Source organism: Castor canadensis, chromosome 1, assembly GCF_047511655.1.
Source record: "Castor canadensis chromosome 1, mCasCan1.hap1v2, whole genome shotgun sequence".
In the NCBI taxonomy this organism is placed as follows: Eukaryota; Metazoa; Chordata; class Mammalia; order Rodentia; family Castoridae; genus Castor; species Castor canadensis.
In genome coordinates, this window is record NC_133386.1 from 27,183,291 (window position 1) to 27,201,566 (window position 18,276).

General features: G+C 43.6%; 2 protein-coding genes across 3 annotated transcripts in view; both read right to left on the reverse strand.

The window, feature by feature from the left end:
- Nucleotides 1-720: 720 nt before the first annotated feature.
- On the reverse strand, nt 721-3,977 carry Slc35d3 (solute carrier family 35 member D3). Its single transcript, XM_020180408.2, has 2 exons — nt 3,478-3,977; nt 721-2,487 (listed from the first exon to the last, which is right to left on the reverse strand). Exons 1-2 carry the CDS (start codon nt 3,914-3,916, stop codon nt 1,655-1,657), a joined length of 1,272 nt encoding a protein of 423 aa, XP_020035997.1. The 5' UTR covers nt 3,917-3,977; the 3' UTR covers nt 721-1,654.
- A 7,197-nt stretch (nt 3,978-11,174) lies between these two features.
- Pex7 (peroxisomal biogenesis factor 7) overlaps nt 11,175-18,276 on the reverse strand; it is a 63,228-nt gene continuing 56,126 nt past the window's right edge. For both annotated transcript variants that reach the window (XM_020180398.2, XM_020180399.2), the window contains one exon: nt 11,175-11,640. In XM_020180398.2, the coding sequence (XP_020035987.2) occupies nt 11,572-11,640 (69 nt within the window). In that variant the 3' untranslated portion in view covers nt 11,175-11,571. The remainder of the gene's footprint in view (nt 11,641-18,276) is intronic.

An 18,276-nucleotide genomic window follows, 5' to 3' on the forward strand; every position in this document is an offset into this window, starting at 1 on the left:
CGTTCAGCAAAAAGCAATCATTCTATCCACTTATCTGACAGTGATATTAAAAATAGACTCTGTTCAACTTTGCTGCTTTCCGTTAATTTTCAGTGTCACGTTGTTGCAGCAGGGCATAGCCCTCCAGCATGTCAATGTCAAAATCAATGGTTATCTTAAAAAAAAAAAGCTGTTCTAATTCTGGCCACTTCTAACTGCTGCACTGCGAGGGCCCTGAAGAGGCCCCAGTGGAAGCCTCTTCACCGGGACCAACCACATAGCACACTTCACTTGCTCACCAGCTTATGGGGCCAAACTGATGGATCCAAAACTTCAGGTTTGCTTCTGTTTTGATTTTTGGAAAAGAAAGAAAACTATAAAACACCATCATCTGAGAGTCCCAGGAATGTGCCAGCAAATGACAGCAGCATGGTTGTCAAAGTACCTCTCCCGAAGGAGCTGACAGAGGCCTCTCCTTTGGTGGATACCACTATTTATTTATTTTGTCTCAACTTCCCTGTGAACTGACTTCCGGTATGGATGGCTTTTATACTTGCACGTAAGAAGAAATGTGGGTTTTTTTGTTGTTGTTGTTTAAAACCAAAGTACCATGTTAATTTAGAAAGTTCCCAGAGGTTTGGCACCTGAACACCAGACACTACACACCACATGTGGAAGGCAAACCCAAACTCTATGGCATAAATAGAACATAAATGTGTTTAAAACCACTTTCTGACAATGTATCTTTTAACAGATAGACATACTTTATTTTGACAAATTTGAGATAGAAAAATATCACAATGTGAATATAGCTGTTGTTCTTTTGGTAGCACAGTTTGGAGTGTGCAGTGCAATTTAGGATTGGGTTACAGGATGGTCTGTCTCTTTTCTGGCTGGACTGCAGTCAGTACTGAATTATTCAGCCACTGAATTTGCTTGAAATAATATTACATAGTAAAACTGATTTTTAAAAAGGTTATGGCATTCAATACTAAATATTATGAAGCAAGAACCAAAACAACTCAAGATATTTTTACAATTACAAAAAGCAAACTCTTACACTTCACAATTAAACCTAAGAATTTCTATTTTCAAAATAGCTTAACATTTCCTCCCAATATATAATAGAACAACAGAACATTTACTTTAAAAAAAGTGAATTAAAATTAGAGTAAACATGATATTGCATTTGACTCTAAACAGTAAACAATTCAGTGTATTTATAGATGTCATTTCAACAATCTACTCTGCCCAGCTGGAAATAAAAACCGGTTCCTACTATCATCAAAAGTGTGCCCCTGAAGATAATCTTTGAAATTATCAAGTGCTGCCATCATTCCTTCACTTATATCTGGAGAGGGGTGGCTGAGGGACTCGGTGCATGCATATATTTGTTTATGGCTCGAAAGACAACAAAATAAATGAGCCAGGAGTCTGAAGCTGAATTCAACTATCTGACTGTGCTAAGCACCTTCACCATATTTTTTCTCTCTGATCCCTCAGGTAAATAATTCACACGGGTGCTAACTTTGTGGGCTATTAGTTCCTTTCAGCTTCTTTCTTTGCTTCCCTTCCCCACTCCTCAAAGAATAAAACTGGGAGGCCCATCATTAAAATGTTACTTCTAACATATAAAATAACTGTATGTACATATGCACATACACGCATGTCCTTTTCAAGGACTGGGTAACTCTTCATTTTCTATCAAATAATCCTTTTTCATGTATTTGGTTCCTCTAACTAACCTCCATACTTCCAGGTAAGCATCTTTCAAGGACCTCTTATTTCCTTCTTCAGAGCAGTCTGAGATTGGGGAGCTCCTGGCCACCAGCGGGACCCCTCGGGGGCTGCCCCTGGACTCTTGCCCACTCTGTTGAGCGGAGCCACCTGCTCCCTCCCCACCCTCTGACACCCCATTTCCACCCTTCCCGGGCAGCTCCTCCATCACGAAAGGCAGCTGGGCTCCACTTGGCTGCCTTTCATATTCCGCGGGCTGCGACTCCTCCAAGTCTTCGTAGTTGCTTTGCCTTCTGGTCTCCATGAATTTGGCCACGCAGTAAATGATGGAGCCCAGGGTATTCACCACGACGCCGGCAATGAACAGAGAGGTCGGCTCCACATCGTTGAAGGCCACCATGCCCACCGTGATGGTGGCAATGCTCTTCACCACGCCCACGAAGCTGGTGGTCACCGCTGAGTTGATGTAGGTACAGTGCAGCGTGGTGAAGTTCATAGCGCAGCCGATTACGATGCAAGCCACAAAGATGCAGACCATGGCCGGGTCCTTCCAGCCCGGAAAGGCCCAGGCGTGGATGGAGTCGGTGCTGGCGAAGGAGCAGATGACCAGCAGCGGGGTGGCGGAGACGGCGATGACATACTGGGCTGTGAGCGGCCCGTGCTCGGTGTCGGCGCTCGCTTTCTGGATGAGCACCAGGTAGGCGGCGTGCACCAGCACCGCCAGCACGCCCGTGACGTACCCAATGGGGTCGCCGGTCAGGTCGCCGGCTCCTGGAGCGCGGGAGGAGGGCGGCCGAGCCAGCACGGGAAGAAAAAAGAGAGAAGACACGGAGTTGGCGTGGGTGGGTATCCACAGGGGTGACGCGTCGCATTGGAAGTAGACGGGGTTCTCGCTCCAGCTCTGCCCACCAACTTCCTGAGTGCCCAACCGCGACAGCCAAGCTCAGTCAATGCATGGTGCGCACCAGGACAGGTGTCTTCCCTGACTTGTCTCCAAGTCACCCATGACAAAGGCCAACGGACAGCGCAGATGCCCTCGGGGTAGGCGCTGTGGCTTCCCTGAGTTGGCACCGAGGTCACCTAGGCGCGCGGTACCTCTATCCCCCGCCCCGTGGGGCACTAGAAGGAAGAGGGAGCTCCAGCTAGTGACCTCAAATCCCGAGCGGGCCAGGCGCGGGGCGAAGGTCGCTTCTCCTACCTGGCCTCGGAATGAGGGCTTACGATGCTCGCGACTGCATATCGCTCAGCCCGGCCCGCACCTAAGTCACAGGCTGGCGCCCCTGCCTAGCGCCTGCAGCACCCCCGCGCGGCGCCGATCACCCCAAACTAGCGGGGGAAGCCCAAGCTTCGCGCCCACCCCTCCCCCATCCCAGCCCCGCGGAATCCAAGGAAGTTCACGGCCCCCCTCCTTCCGGCTCAGTCCCAGCCTAGACCACAGCCTCGGCTCCTTTGGCACTCCCACCCCTCCCGGTGGAAAGGGTTGAGAGGGGAAGAACAGGGTGGGGGCGGCGGGAAGGGCGTTACGCGGTGCCACAGGGGCGGGGGTCGGAAGCCTGGACACTTGGTGGGGTGCCGCGAGGGAGGAGGCCATAGCGCCGAGCAAGGCTCTGCTGAGTCTCAGAAGAAAGTCCCTTTCGCAAGCCTCACGACCACTCTCAAAGCTCTCCGCCTCTCCCTGCCTCAGTCTCCCCAAATGGAAGTGATCTCTGCGGGCTCTGCCCGGTGGGGTGGGGTGGGGGTTTGGGCGCGGGTCCTGCTCACCTGCCAGGGCGGCGCCGCAGGTGGTGATGAGCACGGCCGCGAGCACCCCGGGCGAGGGCGCGCCGTTCTTGAGCACCAGGACGCCGATGAGCATGGTGACCAGGGGCAGGCAGCGTTTGAAGACCACGTACATGGGCAGGCTGAGGCCGCGCAGGGACCAGAGCGTGAGGCTGGACTGCAGCGTGGAGAGCACCGCGACCCCCGCGAAGGAGCGCGCCAGGCTCAGGCCGAAGGGGGGCACCGCGATGAGCCCGAGGCGCCGCAGCAGCTCCAGGCTCAGCGCCGCCGTGGAGCTGGTCAGGCACTGCACCAGGGTCAGGAAGGAAAACTGGTAGCGGCTGATGAGGAACTTGAGCAGGATATTGAGGGAACCCGAGAAGACCCCATGCGCGATGGCCACCGAGATGCCCAGCACGCGGCCCCGGCACAGCTGCCGCATCGCGCCGGCCCCGCCGCACCCGCGGTGGCGGAGCTCGGGGACCTGCGGGAAGAGAGCGCAGGGGAGTGGAGCGAGGGCGGCGGGGGCGCCAGCCCCGGGCGGCGGCGGAGGTCAGGGAGCGCGGGCTCGGCGGCACGGGGCAGCTCCTGCCGGGTGTCCTCGCCGTTCGGCAGCTCCGCGTCCGACTGCCCGGCAGCTCCGGGGAGGCAGGGGCGGGGGCGGGGGACTCCGAAAAGTGGCAGGGTGGGGGGACGGTCTGGAAGGAGTGGCGGGAATCCTAGCGACAGCGATTAGTAAGTGGGTGACGAGCCGCGATGGGCTGTGTCCCGCGCAGTTTCCCCGTCTGTCCGGGAAGCCCAGCGTAGGGAAGCGGGGCAACTGGGTTCACTGGTGCGGCTGGCACAGGGCAGGACCGGCCCGCGCCCCTCGGGTCTCCCGCGCCCACCCAGGGGCGCGGCTTCTTTTCTCTTCCAGCAGCGGCCAAGCCTAGGGGCGCGGGCTGGGGGACCTCGACACTGCTAAAGAGGATATTATAAACGACAGCGCTCGAGGAACGAGCACCATTTATTGGTCGCAACAAGTGACGACTGCCCAGCCCGGGTGCCCGCGTGCCGCAGCGGATTTCCACCCACGGTTTCTCCCAGCGCAGCAGCGGGAAGCGACACCCGTCGGTGCCGGAGGGCGGCGGAGCCCCTGACACTCAAGATGCAGGGCAGATCCCGGACATCGAAAGCGCCCCTGGCTTGGGGGTGCTTTAGAGCCCCCCTAAGCGCACCGAGATCTGCGCGCCTTCCAGGAAGGGTCTAGGGAAGTCACTCTGCTGGTGGCTTCGAAGGGCTGCGAATCCTGGGGTGGAGGCACGCATTTAAGTGAGGAGAAGATGTAAAATAAGCAAAAGGGCAGAAACTAAGTCCGTGGTGCAGGTAGTCACTACCAGTGCAGGAGAAGCGTGGAGGCGACGCTGCCTGAGCGATGGAAGAGGAGGCATTAGATGCCCCCAGGAACCGGGAGTGTGGGAGGAGACAGAGGTGAGGTGGGGACTGGAACCCCGGGCTCTCCACCCTGCAAGGAGCTCCGCGTAGCTTTCTTGGATTCCAGGGAACCGGTGGCAGCCTGCGGGACAGTCATGGGCCGCTTTGGGGAGCAGGACGATGAGAGATGTGGGTCCCACCTTCCTGGGCCCCGCGGGACTTGTGCATTGTGTACTTCCTGCATAGCAAAGAGTAAAAGGGCGCAAGCCCAGTGAGTATGATCTGAATTCACTTCCCAGGGAAGTCGTGCTCTGCCCCGCGAGAGCTCAGCAGCTGCTCAAGCGAGTTCCATGCTGAACGCCAGACACAGATACGTGAAATCTGTGGCCAAGGCCAAGGTTCATGGGTGCGAGGAAGTGAGATCACTGCACTCCTCCGCTTTTGGTCACTGGGAGCCACCAGTAGCAACCTCCTAACCCTTAACCGCCCCACCACCTTGCCTTGACACACGGGAGCCTTTTCTCTCTCAATTCTTCTTTCTGCTTACAGTCTCACCTCGGTGCGGATCACAGCCAGGTGTTTAGGCTGTAGTTATTAGCATCGCAGCAGGAAAAAGATGCAGCAGGGATTGCAGTCTCGCTGCAGTACTTCTTTCTGAACCAGCTTTGTCTGATGTGCGTGCTGATTTGGTTGAGTGGGAGCTCCGTCTTGACCAGTTCCTTAGCACACGTGCTCAGAGCCTAGTAGGGCCACCTGCCTGTCCTGCACAGGAAAAACGTATGTGAATGGCCCAGTCTGCTAGCTTTCCAGGAATAACGCTGGACAACATTATACAGAAAACCCATGCTTCCGGTTCTCCTGGTTGCTCTTGTTTTTATTGAAGTTGTGGTTACACACTACAGGCTATTTAAGGGACTTTTTTTTTTTTAAGGGTTTATGTTATTTCTTTAGGCAATAAAAAAGCATGAAGCAGCAGTCAAATTATGGTTTAAGCATACATTCAAAATATACACAGAGATAAAAACTGAAAAACAACTTTTTAAAGGCATCAAGAAATAGATTTCTGTTTCTAGGGACCATTTCAATTAAAGGCTGACTGCTGTAAGCCATCCTGAGTGAATATTACAAAGTGGCTGCACAGACCTAGTTTTGGAATGATTCATTTCTGCCAGCAGTTATAATTGCTTCCATTTGCCATCCTAACATCAGGTGGAAGATCAGAGGCTGACTCAGCTACCTTACCCTTCTCATTTAGGCAAGACTACTTAGCTTAATGTTTGAAACCTACAGTGGCAAGACACCCAACACATTTTCTCCACTTTATTGCATCTAGTTCTTTATTAGAGCTTTAAAATTTTGTAACCTCATCTCCCACAAAACCAGCTACTAGATAAGTTCCTATAGAAACTGTGGGTGGGGGGAGAAATAAGAATACTATGTTTAGCACTGTTAATGGAACAAGCTTGTAGATCTGAAGCCAAATAGCTATCTGACCAACTGGAATCAAGGTATCAACCATGCAGACGCAAGCTCTTTATCTTTAGAGCTACTCAATAAATATTAGTGGCATGAAATCAATCTTTCAGTTCATTCATTCAGCAAACACACAGAGCAAGTATTTTGCTAGGTAGTCTGTTAGCCAGGAGGGGGTCAAAGAGGAGCATTCAGTAGGTTCTTGGGTATCACAGATGGGGGTGAGGTAGCACACAGAAGCTAGTGGGACAGTGAAGTCGCTGCAGGAAACAGGGAAGCACCCAAGAGTAGCAGAGTCTGGCTAACAATCCAGTCAGCGTGACAGGTAGCAGAGAAGGCTTCCTAGAGAAAGAAATATGACCTTTTAAAATGTTTATTATTATTTTTTTTATTTTTGGCAGTGCTAGGGCTTAAACTCAAGGCTTCCAGCAGGTGCTTTACTACTTGAGCCACACACCCTTTTTGCTTTAGTTTGTTTTTAGATAGGATCTTTGCGTTTTGCCCTGCTGGCTTGAGACCAAGATCTTCCTACGTCCATTTCCTGAGTAGCTGGGATTACAAATGCACTTGGCCCCATTACTTCATTATTTTTTAAATTAGTGTATGCTAAGTTGTACATAGTAAGGGCTTTCATTATATGGAAATATGTGCATATGATGTACTTTGACCACCCCTGTATCACTCTTAGCACTCCTTTCTCCCCTACATTATTTTTAATTGTAAAAGTAACACATACTCATTCATTGTAGTACATAAAAGGAAAACAAACTTTATAAATAACATGTAAACATGCCATCTTCAGTGTTCCCCATCCTCCACCCCCACTGCACACAGCTGGCTACCTTTCAGTCTTCGTTGCATTGTATTTATACACGAATAGACTCCCTCTTTAAGAACTAAAATTAGGAGTTGGGGCATGGATCAATTGGTAGAGCACCTGCCTAACAAACATGAGGTCTTGAACTCAAATCCTAGTACCACCAAAAAAATCCAAATATCACACACATGCCATCTGTACTTTGCTATTTAAAAGCATACTGTGGTTATCAGCTTTCAATATAGTCCCTAATGACCCCGTTTCCTCATACTCAACTCTTGTTAGCTTCCCACACTGTAACAGGGTTGATCTTTGGGACCAACAGAACCTGACAGAAGTGAGGGTAAGTCACTCCTGAAATTCAGTCATAAAAGGCTGAGGATGCTATCTGGGAGGAAGCCAAAGGCCACACAGTGAGAACACCTTGGATAACCTGTGGGAAGTCCCTCGTGGTGAGTAGCAGAGTCTGGCTAACAATCATGTGACTGAAGGGAAGCCAATCCTGAGGCTGAAAGAGGCGGCTTACCCAAATGGCACAGAAATGCTGAGCCTGAGCAAATCAGCTAAGCTGCTTGTGGATTCCTGACCTACTAAAACTGTGAAGCAATGAATGTGCTTTAACTGCTAAGTTTTGAGACAATGTGTTATGTTGAAGTAGGTAATATGACCGTCATAGTCAGGATAGCTTATTCTTTTAAATGACTATTCTATAGTATAAACTTTCTCTTGTAGCCAGACATTTAGATTTTCCAAAACAATGAAATAATATGTACTCTTGGATATTTATTCTTACACATACTTCTTTGAGGATCTGGAAGTGGAACGGCTGGGTCAAGGGTAACTTATTGGCTTATTGCCAAATTGTCTACCCAAACTGTGTAACAGTGCTCTCATTTTAACTAAAACTGAATACTATCAATATTTTCAATGTTTGTCAAACTGTCGTATTAAAAAAAAGGGTTCAGTCTCATTTTAATTTGTAATTCTTTGTCAGCGTTGAGTCTAAATCTTTTTGGAGTATATTCACCATTTGCCTATTTCCCTGAACTGTCTATTGACATCCCTTGTTCACTTTTGTGTTTAGTTCTGTTGGTGATGTTTAAGAGCTCTATAAATTCTGGATTTAATAAAGCCTTCCATTACAGCCTCTCCCTCCATTAGCTTTGTTGATGGAGTGCTTTGCTATTTTAATTTGTATGTTGTCGATCTTTTTCTTTAGCCATTTCATGTCACTTTTAAATGATAGGAAAGAACTTGCCAGGCCCAGAACAGGGCAGCTGTACATAGTTGCTGATGTACATAGGTGAACTTTAGCATAGATAGGAAGACTGTATGATTTCCACAGGGCATTTGTGGGCACACTGGTGTTGCTTGAGAAGTGCAGCAGTGCCACAGAGAGAGGCAGGGACTAGCCCAGAGAACCCTGGTTGCCAGGTTAGTGAAGTTCTTCCTGTGGGTGACCCTACAAGCAGAGAAAGGCTTCACACTGAATTTGGGATGCTCAGATAGCATTGTAGATCAGAATCTGGCAGCTCTGTGGAGGAGGATGGCTGTGCGGGCACAGGACTAGTAACAGACACGCTGTTCAGGTAGCAACTGCAGCTGTCCAGAGGAAAGCTAACGATGGCTTCAACCAGGCAGCAGTTCAGGGGAAGGGACAGAATGGGTAAGTATTTTGGGGGTAAAAGGGCCAGGACCTAGGGACTAAATTGTGTACAGATGGGAATGGGGGAGGATGGCACTTAGGTCTTTAGTTTGACTTACTCTAGCATTTGGCTTGACTCTTCGACAACCAATGAAGAAGCATGTGCAGCAGGAGAAGCTGGTTTAGTGAACATGACTTTGGCTGGAACAAAATGAGTGCAAAGGCTGTGAAGCCCAGGTTGGGAAAGCCAGGTGTATTCAGCATTCCATATACATGTATAGAAGTAAAAAAAAAAAGGTTAAATCAAAAAGAATTAACCTAGAAGGTAACACACACGCACAGGAAATTAATGTGAGTCAACTCCCTGTATAGCTATCCTTATCTCACCCAGCAAAAACCCTTGTTCCTTCCTATTATTGCTTATATTCTCTCTACAACAAAATTAGAAATAAGGGCAAAATAGTTTCTGCTGGGTATTGAGGGGGTGGGGGGGGAGAGGGAGGGGGGTAGAGTGGGGGGGTAAGGGAGGGGGTGGGGGCAGGGGGGAGAAATGACCCAAGCCTCATATGCACATATGAATAATAAAATTAAAAAAAAGAAGTAAAAAAAATCATTTAAATGGACTAGCACATCCAAGAAGAGGCCTATTAAGAAATTGCTAAGAGCTCATTTTTTGAAAAGCTAAATTATTGCTAAGATGAACAATTAAGAAGTGCCAAAGACAAAAAGAACAGTTGGCCCTCAGCCTGGATATCCCTGGGAGTGATGGACTTAGCTTCTTAACTCTTTAGTCTTGGGAATTCCGTTTTGCCAGTTCTCTCAGGAATGATCAGGATCTAGTCATCAGAGTTTCACATCCTGACTCCTGCTCAGTAAGCCAATTTCTGCTATTCCTAAGGAAGCCATGTGGCAGCACCAAAGGATTGGATTCAGTCATTCCAGACTTCAAATCTGGTTTCATTACTTCCTGACTCCTGCAAACCTTGGCTTCCTTGTCTGGAGAACAGGGAGGACTGCCTTGCGGGGAGGTTATAAACATTAAAAGGAATAGCATGTTCTAAGCATCTCACTGCACCCCAGGCCTTTTTCCCTCCACCCACTCCTTGCTGCTCTTCTCACTGCAGGTGCAGGGGCAGCTTGGGAGGTGGACAGGATGAAAGCTAAGAGCCAGCAGCCAGGAGACCAATGCTGATTTTCCCAACCTGGAAGGAATGTCCAGAAGCTGCTGAGCTCATGAGCTACCAAGAACTAAAAAACTTTGCACATTTTCTTTTAGGAGAGAATCCAGCTCTGCTCTTTCTGGTTTTCCAATATTAGCTCCAGAACCAACTAGATAATCGGTCAGCAACATTCTTTCACACTGACAGATTCTGGAAGCTGAGTTAAGTATTAAAAAGTCAATGCTCTAAATATTTCTAACATCTCTGAAATATAGGAAGAAATGAAGCCAGGGAGACTTTGTTTTCTTCTGAGACAGGGTCTTGCTATGTAGCCCAGGCTAGTCTTGAGCTCGTAATTCTCCTGCCTCTTTCCCCTGACTGCTGGGCTTACAGGCGTGTCTATAAACTCCCTGAATTCAATCCCCAGTACAGAAAAAAAAAAAAAAAAACCCAAAAAACTTAAGAATTTCTAACATGTTTTAATATATAAAATGTTATGCAAAGTAGCTTTTATTTATTTATTAAAAAGATCAAAAGACCTGCTTTATGTAGTCAGCAACAATGAATTTTTCAAGGACCTTTAGGGTGGTAGCAAGGAGGGGTTTGTGTTACTTTCATGGGCAACAGCTAGAAGCCTTAGTAGGATCTAAGACTTTGTTTAGCCCAGGCTGGCCTTGAAGTCACAATCCTCCTGCCTCAGCCGCCTTAGAGCTGGGATTACAAGCATGTACCTCATGCTTGGCTAAAATTTTTGATTAGTAGAGAAGTGGACAGAGAAAAATATAGTCATGGGTAAAATATCTAAAAAGATTTGAATGAATGTTTTTAAAAGTAAGTTCTTAGTTCACAAAATTCCATGTTCTTTTTTTTTTTACTTTCCTTTTTTTTTGAGACAGGGTCTTGCTAGATAGCCAAACCTGGCCTTGAATTTGAGATCAACCTGCCTCAGCTTACCAAGTACTGTATTACAGACATGCACCACCACACCTGGCCCACTACCTGTTTTTAAAGCATGGCACTGTTCCTTGAGAGAACTTTATCAGGCTATATGTCAGACACATAGTAGATACTCAGTAAATTAAATCTATTTAGCGTCCGTAAATGAGGTACAGCTTTGGCTACATAGCATACAGTATTGTGTTCACACATGCAATATATTTTTAAAAGCACTCTTATTGGGAATGCCATAAAATGATAAGTGATCAAGAGAAGTTTATTTTGATTTATATCAACAGCAGTGATTATATTTTACATCAAAAATGAAAAATTAAAAATGAAACATATCACTATCCATATAATCTATATATCTCCCATATTTTAATCCATTTTACAATAGAGATTACATTTTTCCAAATATTACAAAATATACCTTAACATCAATGATTCCTTAGCATTTTAAGAGCTATGGCTTATTTTAAGAGGTATTAGGTTTACAGAGTGAGCCAAAGTATTTACTAGCTGCCTCAAAACTGATGCCAGGGTAAGTTTGAACAGCACATAAATGTATGTCTATGTTTTCAATAGTTGATTTATTTGCTGGTAAGTAGTTCTTCAACTAACATCCTTGTTTCTGAGCAGAACTATGCATTTCAAGCAGGAACAGCAAGACATGCAGGATCATATATCTTTATCGTTTCATCCCAAGAACAGTCAGCTACCTATAAAACAAAATGAATTAAGAAGAAACATGTTTAGGTGCACAAAGATTCAAAACAGGCAGCAAACATCCCCATCCCGTAGTGTGCAACAGTACCTCATCCACCAGTGAACATGTTTTTATGTAGGAAAAACCAGGGGCATGGTTCTGGTAAAAGGCCTAGTTTTCCTTTTCAAGATCCATTTTGGGGATTGGCTTCAATAGCTGAAATTGCCTACAAGGATTCCCTTCCTCACCAGAGAGCTACAAATTCCGTACCTCCTGACAAATGTTGAAAAGAATGACTGTGAACTAAGACTATTTTGCTTAATGGATGGTTTAAGATTTTTCTCATAGTAAAGAAGTAGAAAGAGAGAAATATTGCATCATGGGCACAGTATCTAAAAATATTTGAATGTCAGAAAATGTAAGCTGGAGACAAGGGGATGGGAAGGAAGATAAAGTACAGCTCTCCCCTTCACAAAACTGCTTATTCCAAGTTGAGTGTGGAACCTGTGCTAGAGACTCTCAGAGACAGGGATTGTCTGATTCCCTTGGGATCAGGGTTAACAGCCTTCACAATGCCACAGCCTTCACACTGGAGCAGCAGAGCCAGAATCAGCTAAGTGTCTCTACTAAAAGTAGTCCCTCATAAAAGGCAAACTGCCAATCTTCATTGTGTCCCAATTCACAGGGGACACAACGATGGTTGTGTTAATTTACCCCTAACTCATCTATGTGTATTTTTTCAGTATGTTAGTGTCAACTATGATGGAGAAGAGAATCAGAGAAATAAGACAGGCTTCTAATGCAAGGTATCTGTAAATTATGCTCCTGATCCAACTTTTCCACTCCAGTTTCTTATTTACTCAGGTCTTGTAACTGACAGATGTCAAGGGCCACTGAATTAGCGAATGTTCATGTACCTATACTTGATTAGTATACAAGAAAGTTCTAAAACTATAATGATATAGAACTATGAATATAGTGATTCAAATTAATGCAAATAACAAAGACATTTCTCTATTAGTTAAGTAATTAAATCCCATCTAGTTCTACAAATTTGAAGAAGTTTACAATAAAAATAATAAGGTAGAAAAAATATGCTTTCTGAACTAGTAAAGAGACTCCACAGCGGACCCTGGGAGGCCCCTCATAGAAAAGACACTGTACCACTGCCCTTTTGGGAGTCTCTTTTTAATTACCACCACTACCCCCAAAAGCCTCTGGCAGTACTGCCTTTCCTTTAATTCTAGGTCTTGGAGTCAATCAGGACTCTCTGAAGGCCACATATAGTTCCCAATTGCAGCCAGCCTAAAGGATATTAAAAAAAAAAAAGACTGTGCTAAAAATAAAGGATGATGAAAACACAAACATTAAAAAAGAAAGACTGCTAAAATAAAAAGTGTTAAACAAAAGAGAAAGCAATGGCATGACAGTAAGTAGAATCTTTCCCAGCTAACCTCTTGCTTCCTCATGACAAAAGTCCTCTTTCCTTCTCATCCCTACAAGGAAACACACTCCTAGCCTCCTTCAAGGCTAGACCCAGGGTAGCCTATGAGATGACAGGGTATCTTTGTGACACCTACCTATGATCCTCTTTCTCAGTTTCAGTCCCCTGTGTGAGGACTTGCCTCCTTTGCCTGTTACCCTGCTGTCAGACAACTGTGAAAGACTAAAACCAGCAACGAGATTACTAGGTGTCCTTTCAGTGAAGCACTGGTATAGACTTAGGGTCCTTCTGATTTTATAGGGGTCTATGCCTTTCAGTCTTTGACTGGTCTATTTTACAATTCTGTAAATTATAGAAAACTGTTCACAATGCAAATGATTCACATCCATAAAGGTTGCAATGAATAATGTCCTCTCCCAAGAGATGGCTTCAAATCTTACATTTTATTGTCCTGTAGATACTGACCAGTTTTGCACTTGTTAGTAAATACATTTCAGCATTTAGTGATTGCCTTTATGTGCCTGGTCTTTGGTTCCTTTGAGCTAGCTCTAAAATCTTACCTGAGTTACATAAGTGAGTTAAATAAAAACCTTTGACACATGTTTATACTATGTTTCTATGAGAGTCATGATCCTCATTTTAAAATTCATCCTTTAACATGTTTACATGGGATATATGTTAATCTGCCTTGACAGGGTAACCATTATCTCTATAGAACATAATAACTCTTGCTTTCTATTTTTTTAACCCTTGCTTTCTAATAGGACACAACACAGTAACAGAAAAAGATATTTCAGTATAAGAACAAACATCCTGAGATGGAGATAAGGGCTAGATTACACTAAAAAAAAGAGACTCATAATAACTGCTAAAATTAGGCATGAAATTAAAGGCAAATAATAATATAAGATACACAGATACCATGATTAATTTTCCAGTTTTAAAAGTTTTTCCTAGTACTTGAAATACATGCCTCCATTACAAAAATCATTCGATGTCAAAAGAGTGACTATAAAAGATAAAATGTCTTTCATCATATGTTGTTTTTAAAATCTCGGCCCTCAAATAGGCCAAGTTACAGGAAATGTAAACTGCAGTTTCCTGGAGGCGATGGTCCTCGAGTTTTAGTGTTCATCAGGATCACCTGGAGGTGACACATTGCTGGTCCCATTTTCCTAGCTCTGGTTCTCAGAGCGCGGTCTCAGCACCAGCATCTCTGGCATTACTTAGGGCTGACATGCAGCCTGTAGTCTTTAAACTAAGATCCACAGATGGGCTTCGGAAAGTTCATGAATGTAACACTGTGTGTGCACATACATTTTTTAGGGAGGAATTCATAATTTTCTTCAGCTTCTCAACCCCTGACCTCAAAAAATGTTAACCCAGAGCATTCTCAACTCAGCTGTGCATTATAAGTACATAGACAACTTCCTAATAAGCAGCTAGAATTGAGAACCTGATACAGAGCAGAATGTATCAATTTTCTTAATTGGGTTTTTTCATGTGTACTAAGATGGAGTTTTCTGAGAGTACTTTATATACAGGAATATTTTGTTATTGATTTAAAGAAATTCAAAATTTGGCAGGATTAAGATATTCTTAAGGAAAAATCCTCTTCCTTTCTTGATCAGAAAAAAGCCACAATGTAATGGAAAGCACCTTGTGCTATACTTTCACATTTTTATTTAAAATCTAAGTTTCAAATTTGGTGGGTTGATTTGTGGTAGCAAGAGAGAGCTGGGAGGAGAATTAAGAAAGAGGAAACCAGGTGCAGTGGTATATGCCTGTAATTCTAGTTTATCAGAAGGCTGAGGCAAGGAGGTCATGAGTTTGAGGTCAGCCTAGGCAAACTCAAATAGTGAGATCCCTTCTTAAGGGAGGGTGGGCGGGAGAAAGGGGAAGAGAGATAACATGACCAAGCTATATTCACATAACCCATGCCCTCCCTGGAGCATGGCTAAACCAAGTCTATGCAGCTTCCTGGTTTTGTTCTACATAATCCAAGATCCAGAATTTCTACTTAAAGACACGAGAAAACTCTATTAAGTTATTTAAGCTATAGCTAATAACAATATTGTTATTTACTTCACTTATCCCTGTTGAGTTCTAAATGGACTGAGGGGGTTTATAGATTAATCATCAAAGTCAAATAAAATAAAGATTAAAAGCCCCAGACCAACAAACCCGAAAATCTGCTCTGAAGGCAACTAAAGGAGCACAAGCTTTCAGAGCCAAGCACATCACAGTACTTGCACAACAGCTTCAGCCATATGCTTCATACAGCTAAAAGAAAATGGAAGCAAACTGGATAGTATTGTTGGTTTTCTAGTAACATCTACATATGGATGTAAACACTTCTATATAACTAAAGCCTATAGGATTTTTTTGTTTGTTTTTTAAGAGTCAGGGACGTGATCAAATCTACAAATCTATATTTTCTTCTATTTTGTACACAGTAAACCTTCACTAGATGCTTGTTGAATGAATGAATTAATGAATGAATGAATGAATGGATGGATGGATGGATCCATGTATGAGCCTGGTTTTCCTTCTGCTAAGATTTTAAGTAGACAGCCTTCACATAATGAAGAGCACTTAATCAGATGTGCAGTCAGAGATCTGGGCAAAATAAAACCAACAAATTTTATGGGATTTGGGGCATATATGGGATTTTTTAGTGTCATGAATATTATTTTGAGGAGTTTCTTTTATGTCCCAGGAGCTGCTAGTCAAATATTCATCTGTATTACAAAATATATAGAACATTAATTCATACATACCTATATTCATCCATTTATTCAACAAATATTTATTGAGAGCCTCCACTGTGTCAGAAGTATACCGAGATGACAACACAGCTCCCTGAGCCCAGTGGAGAGAATGGCACAATAGAGGAATCATGGGACCCAGTAAAAGCAGGACAGGGACAGGATGAACTGCTATCTAAGCTGCAGCTTAAAGGAGAGGGCCTTAACCCAAGAAGATGTGTTGTCATGTGTGGGAGAGGGGCACAATGGAGAAAGGGAAATGCTCAGGCAGGGTGTACGGAGACATGAAGAAGATCCAAGCGTTCCAGAATAAAGACATAAAGCAAATGAACAACTTTGTAATTCCTTTGGGGGGAAACCTTAATATTCTGAGAATACTTCTTTCTGAGTGTACTCTAGGGTTTCTTGAAGGCTGGCTGCCAAGGCATGTCTGGTTTGGTCTTCTTCCCTTCCAGTGTGAGTGTGCATGTTGACACTGAAGGGTAGGAGCCTCTAGGCTCCACTGCTTCTGCCCAAGGAATTCAAATGGAAAATTTATTCCGTAACCCAATAGCTGCATACATTCACCCCTATGCTCTTTTGAATTTCCTCTATCTTTAGACTAATGTGCAAACCATCTCATCACAACTCAAAATTAATATTAGCAACACTGTAGGCAAAATGGTAGCTTGTCAAAATATTACATTTCTGTACTTAATGTGAAGTTTGAAGAGAGACTCAATTTTCACCATTAGTTCTAAAAGCTGCTATCTTCTAGGGCAGTGAAAAATAACTAAACTTATAGAGAATAATGTCTGTACTCATATAAGTTTCATTTTTAATTAACTCATTTTTACTTTCATACAGATTTTTCTAAGGTATTTCTAAGTTTTAAGAAAGGCATATTAATTAGAATGTCAGTTTCCTTAAAACCACAATGAAGCATTCTTTAAAAACTGAATAGAAATTATTTCTAAATACAGCCATGGCACCTATATAATGACATCATCACAGACAGAATGCTTGAGGTCAACTCTATTAGACTAATATGTCAGCACTTCCTATTGTGCAAAGTACTGGTCTAGATACTATACAGATCCAACGATATTAATGAAACAAATACATTCAATAAGGAGTTTGTGATAAAAATGTATCATTGGCAGATCAAATCAAATATGTTAGAGGATACCTTTAATAATAATAGTCTTATAGATACAGCTTTTAGAGAATTATATATTAATAATGAAAATTCCAGACTCAATACATGTGAAATTTAGAAAATGGGACTTATATTCTCTAATTTTGTCAATTCCCTCCTCTTTATTAAAATGCTTATATGAGCCACTGATAAGGCAATTCATCTTAAATAGCTCGATGTGGCTGTTAACAAAGCAGTAAGACATGTAATTCATTGACAAGTCTTCCATTTCCTATGTATCATTGTACTCTTTTCTGTCAGTTTTGTGGTCAATTGCTTCTGCCCTTGAGAAACTTGCTCAATATGCTGCAAGATATAGGCTCTTAGCAAGAATGAACAGAAGAAATAGGCACAAAGATTTACAGAGAATGATTTTTGAAAATGATCTAATAATAAGTCTAAATCTTGAAAAAGAACGCCCATTATATTGCAGTATATAAAATTTGGAGCTGAAGAAAGAAAAATGCTTTACTTACTCAACTAGCTTACAACTGAAATTACTACAAGAGAGAATGTTAGGTTTACACAAAAGTAAGGAACGAGGTGACCCATTACCAAAAAACCCCTTTACATTTATTCATTTATTCCTTCAATATATTCTTAGTACATATGTATTAGGGATTAGGGACTACTGGTTAATTCATCAATTATCTTCTAGCATTCGAAATATTTAGTAAACACTCAAAATAAAAAATTTTAAATATAGTTTTAGAAATAAAATTTTAAAAAAGGAGGGGAGAAGGAAGAGAATTTGTCCTGGATTCTGAAAGGCTGAAATACACATTTATATAAAGCAGAGGTGGAGAAGAACAAGGGAAAATGGAAAAACAACAGAAATGACAAATAATAAGATGTAATTCGTCTGTAACAGAGGATTACAAAGAATGGTGAGAACTAAACTTAGAAAGGAACACAGATTAAACCCAGTATTCTAAGCAAGATTAAAAGTTCAGACTACCTTTAAGGTTCCTCATACTGCAACGTTTCCATACAGAGAAAATATAACAAAAGCAACAACTTAACAGTGCTGATTTGCAAATTAAAGCTAGTGTGTCACACAATACTACGATATGACAACTCCTAACATGCAGTGTGTCAGGAGTGAACAGTGATTATAAAGCATCACAGGAGTGCTGACTATGAACCTGAAAAAGAGCCCTGTTAGGAGGCAAAGTAGTATCGCTATTCAATGAGAAAGGCCTAAAAAATGGCAGTAGTAAGAAGAAAAATGTATTCTATTATACTTGGTGGCCTCTTAGC

What these genes read in the sequence shown, in the direction of transcription:
- Slc35d3 (XM_020180408.2), bottom strand. Translation starts at nt 3,916, where the DNA reads ATGCGGCAGCTGTGCCGGGGCCGCGTGCTGGGCATCTCGGTGGCCATC. An exon ending in CTGCGGCGCCGCCCTGGCAG is followed by an intron (nt 2,488 to 3,477) that starts GTGAGCAGGACC and finishes CCCGCGCTCCAG; the next exon opens with GAGCCGGCGACCTGACCGGC.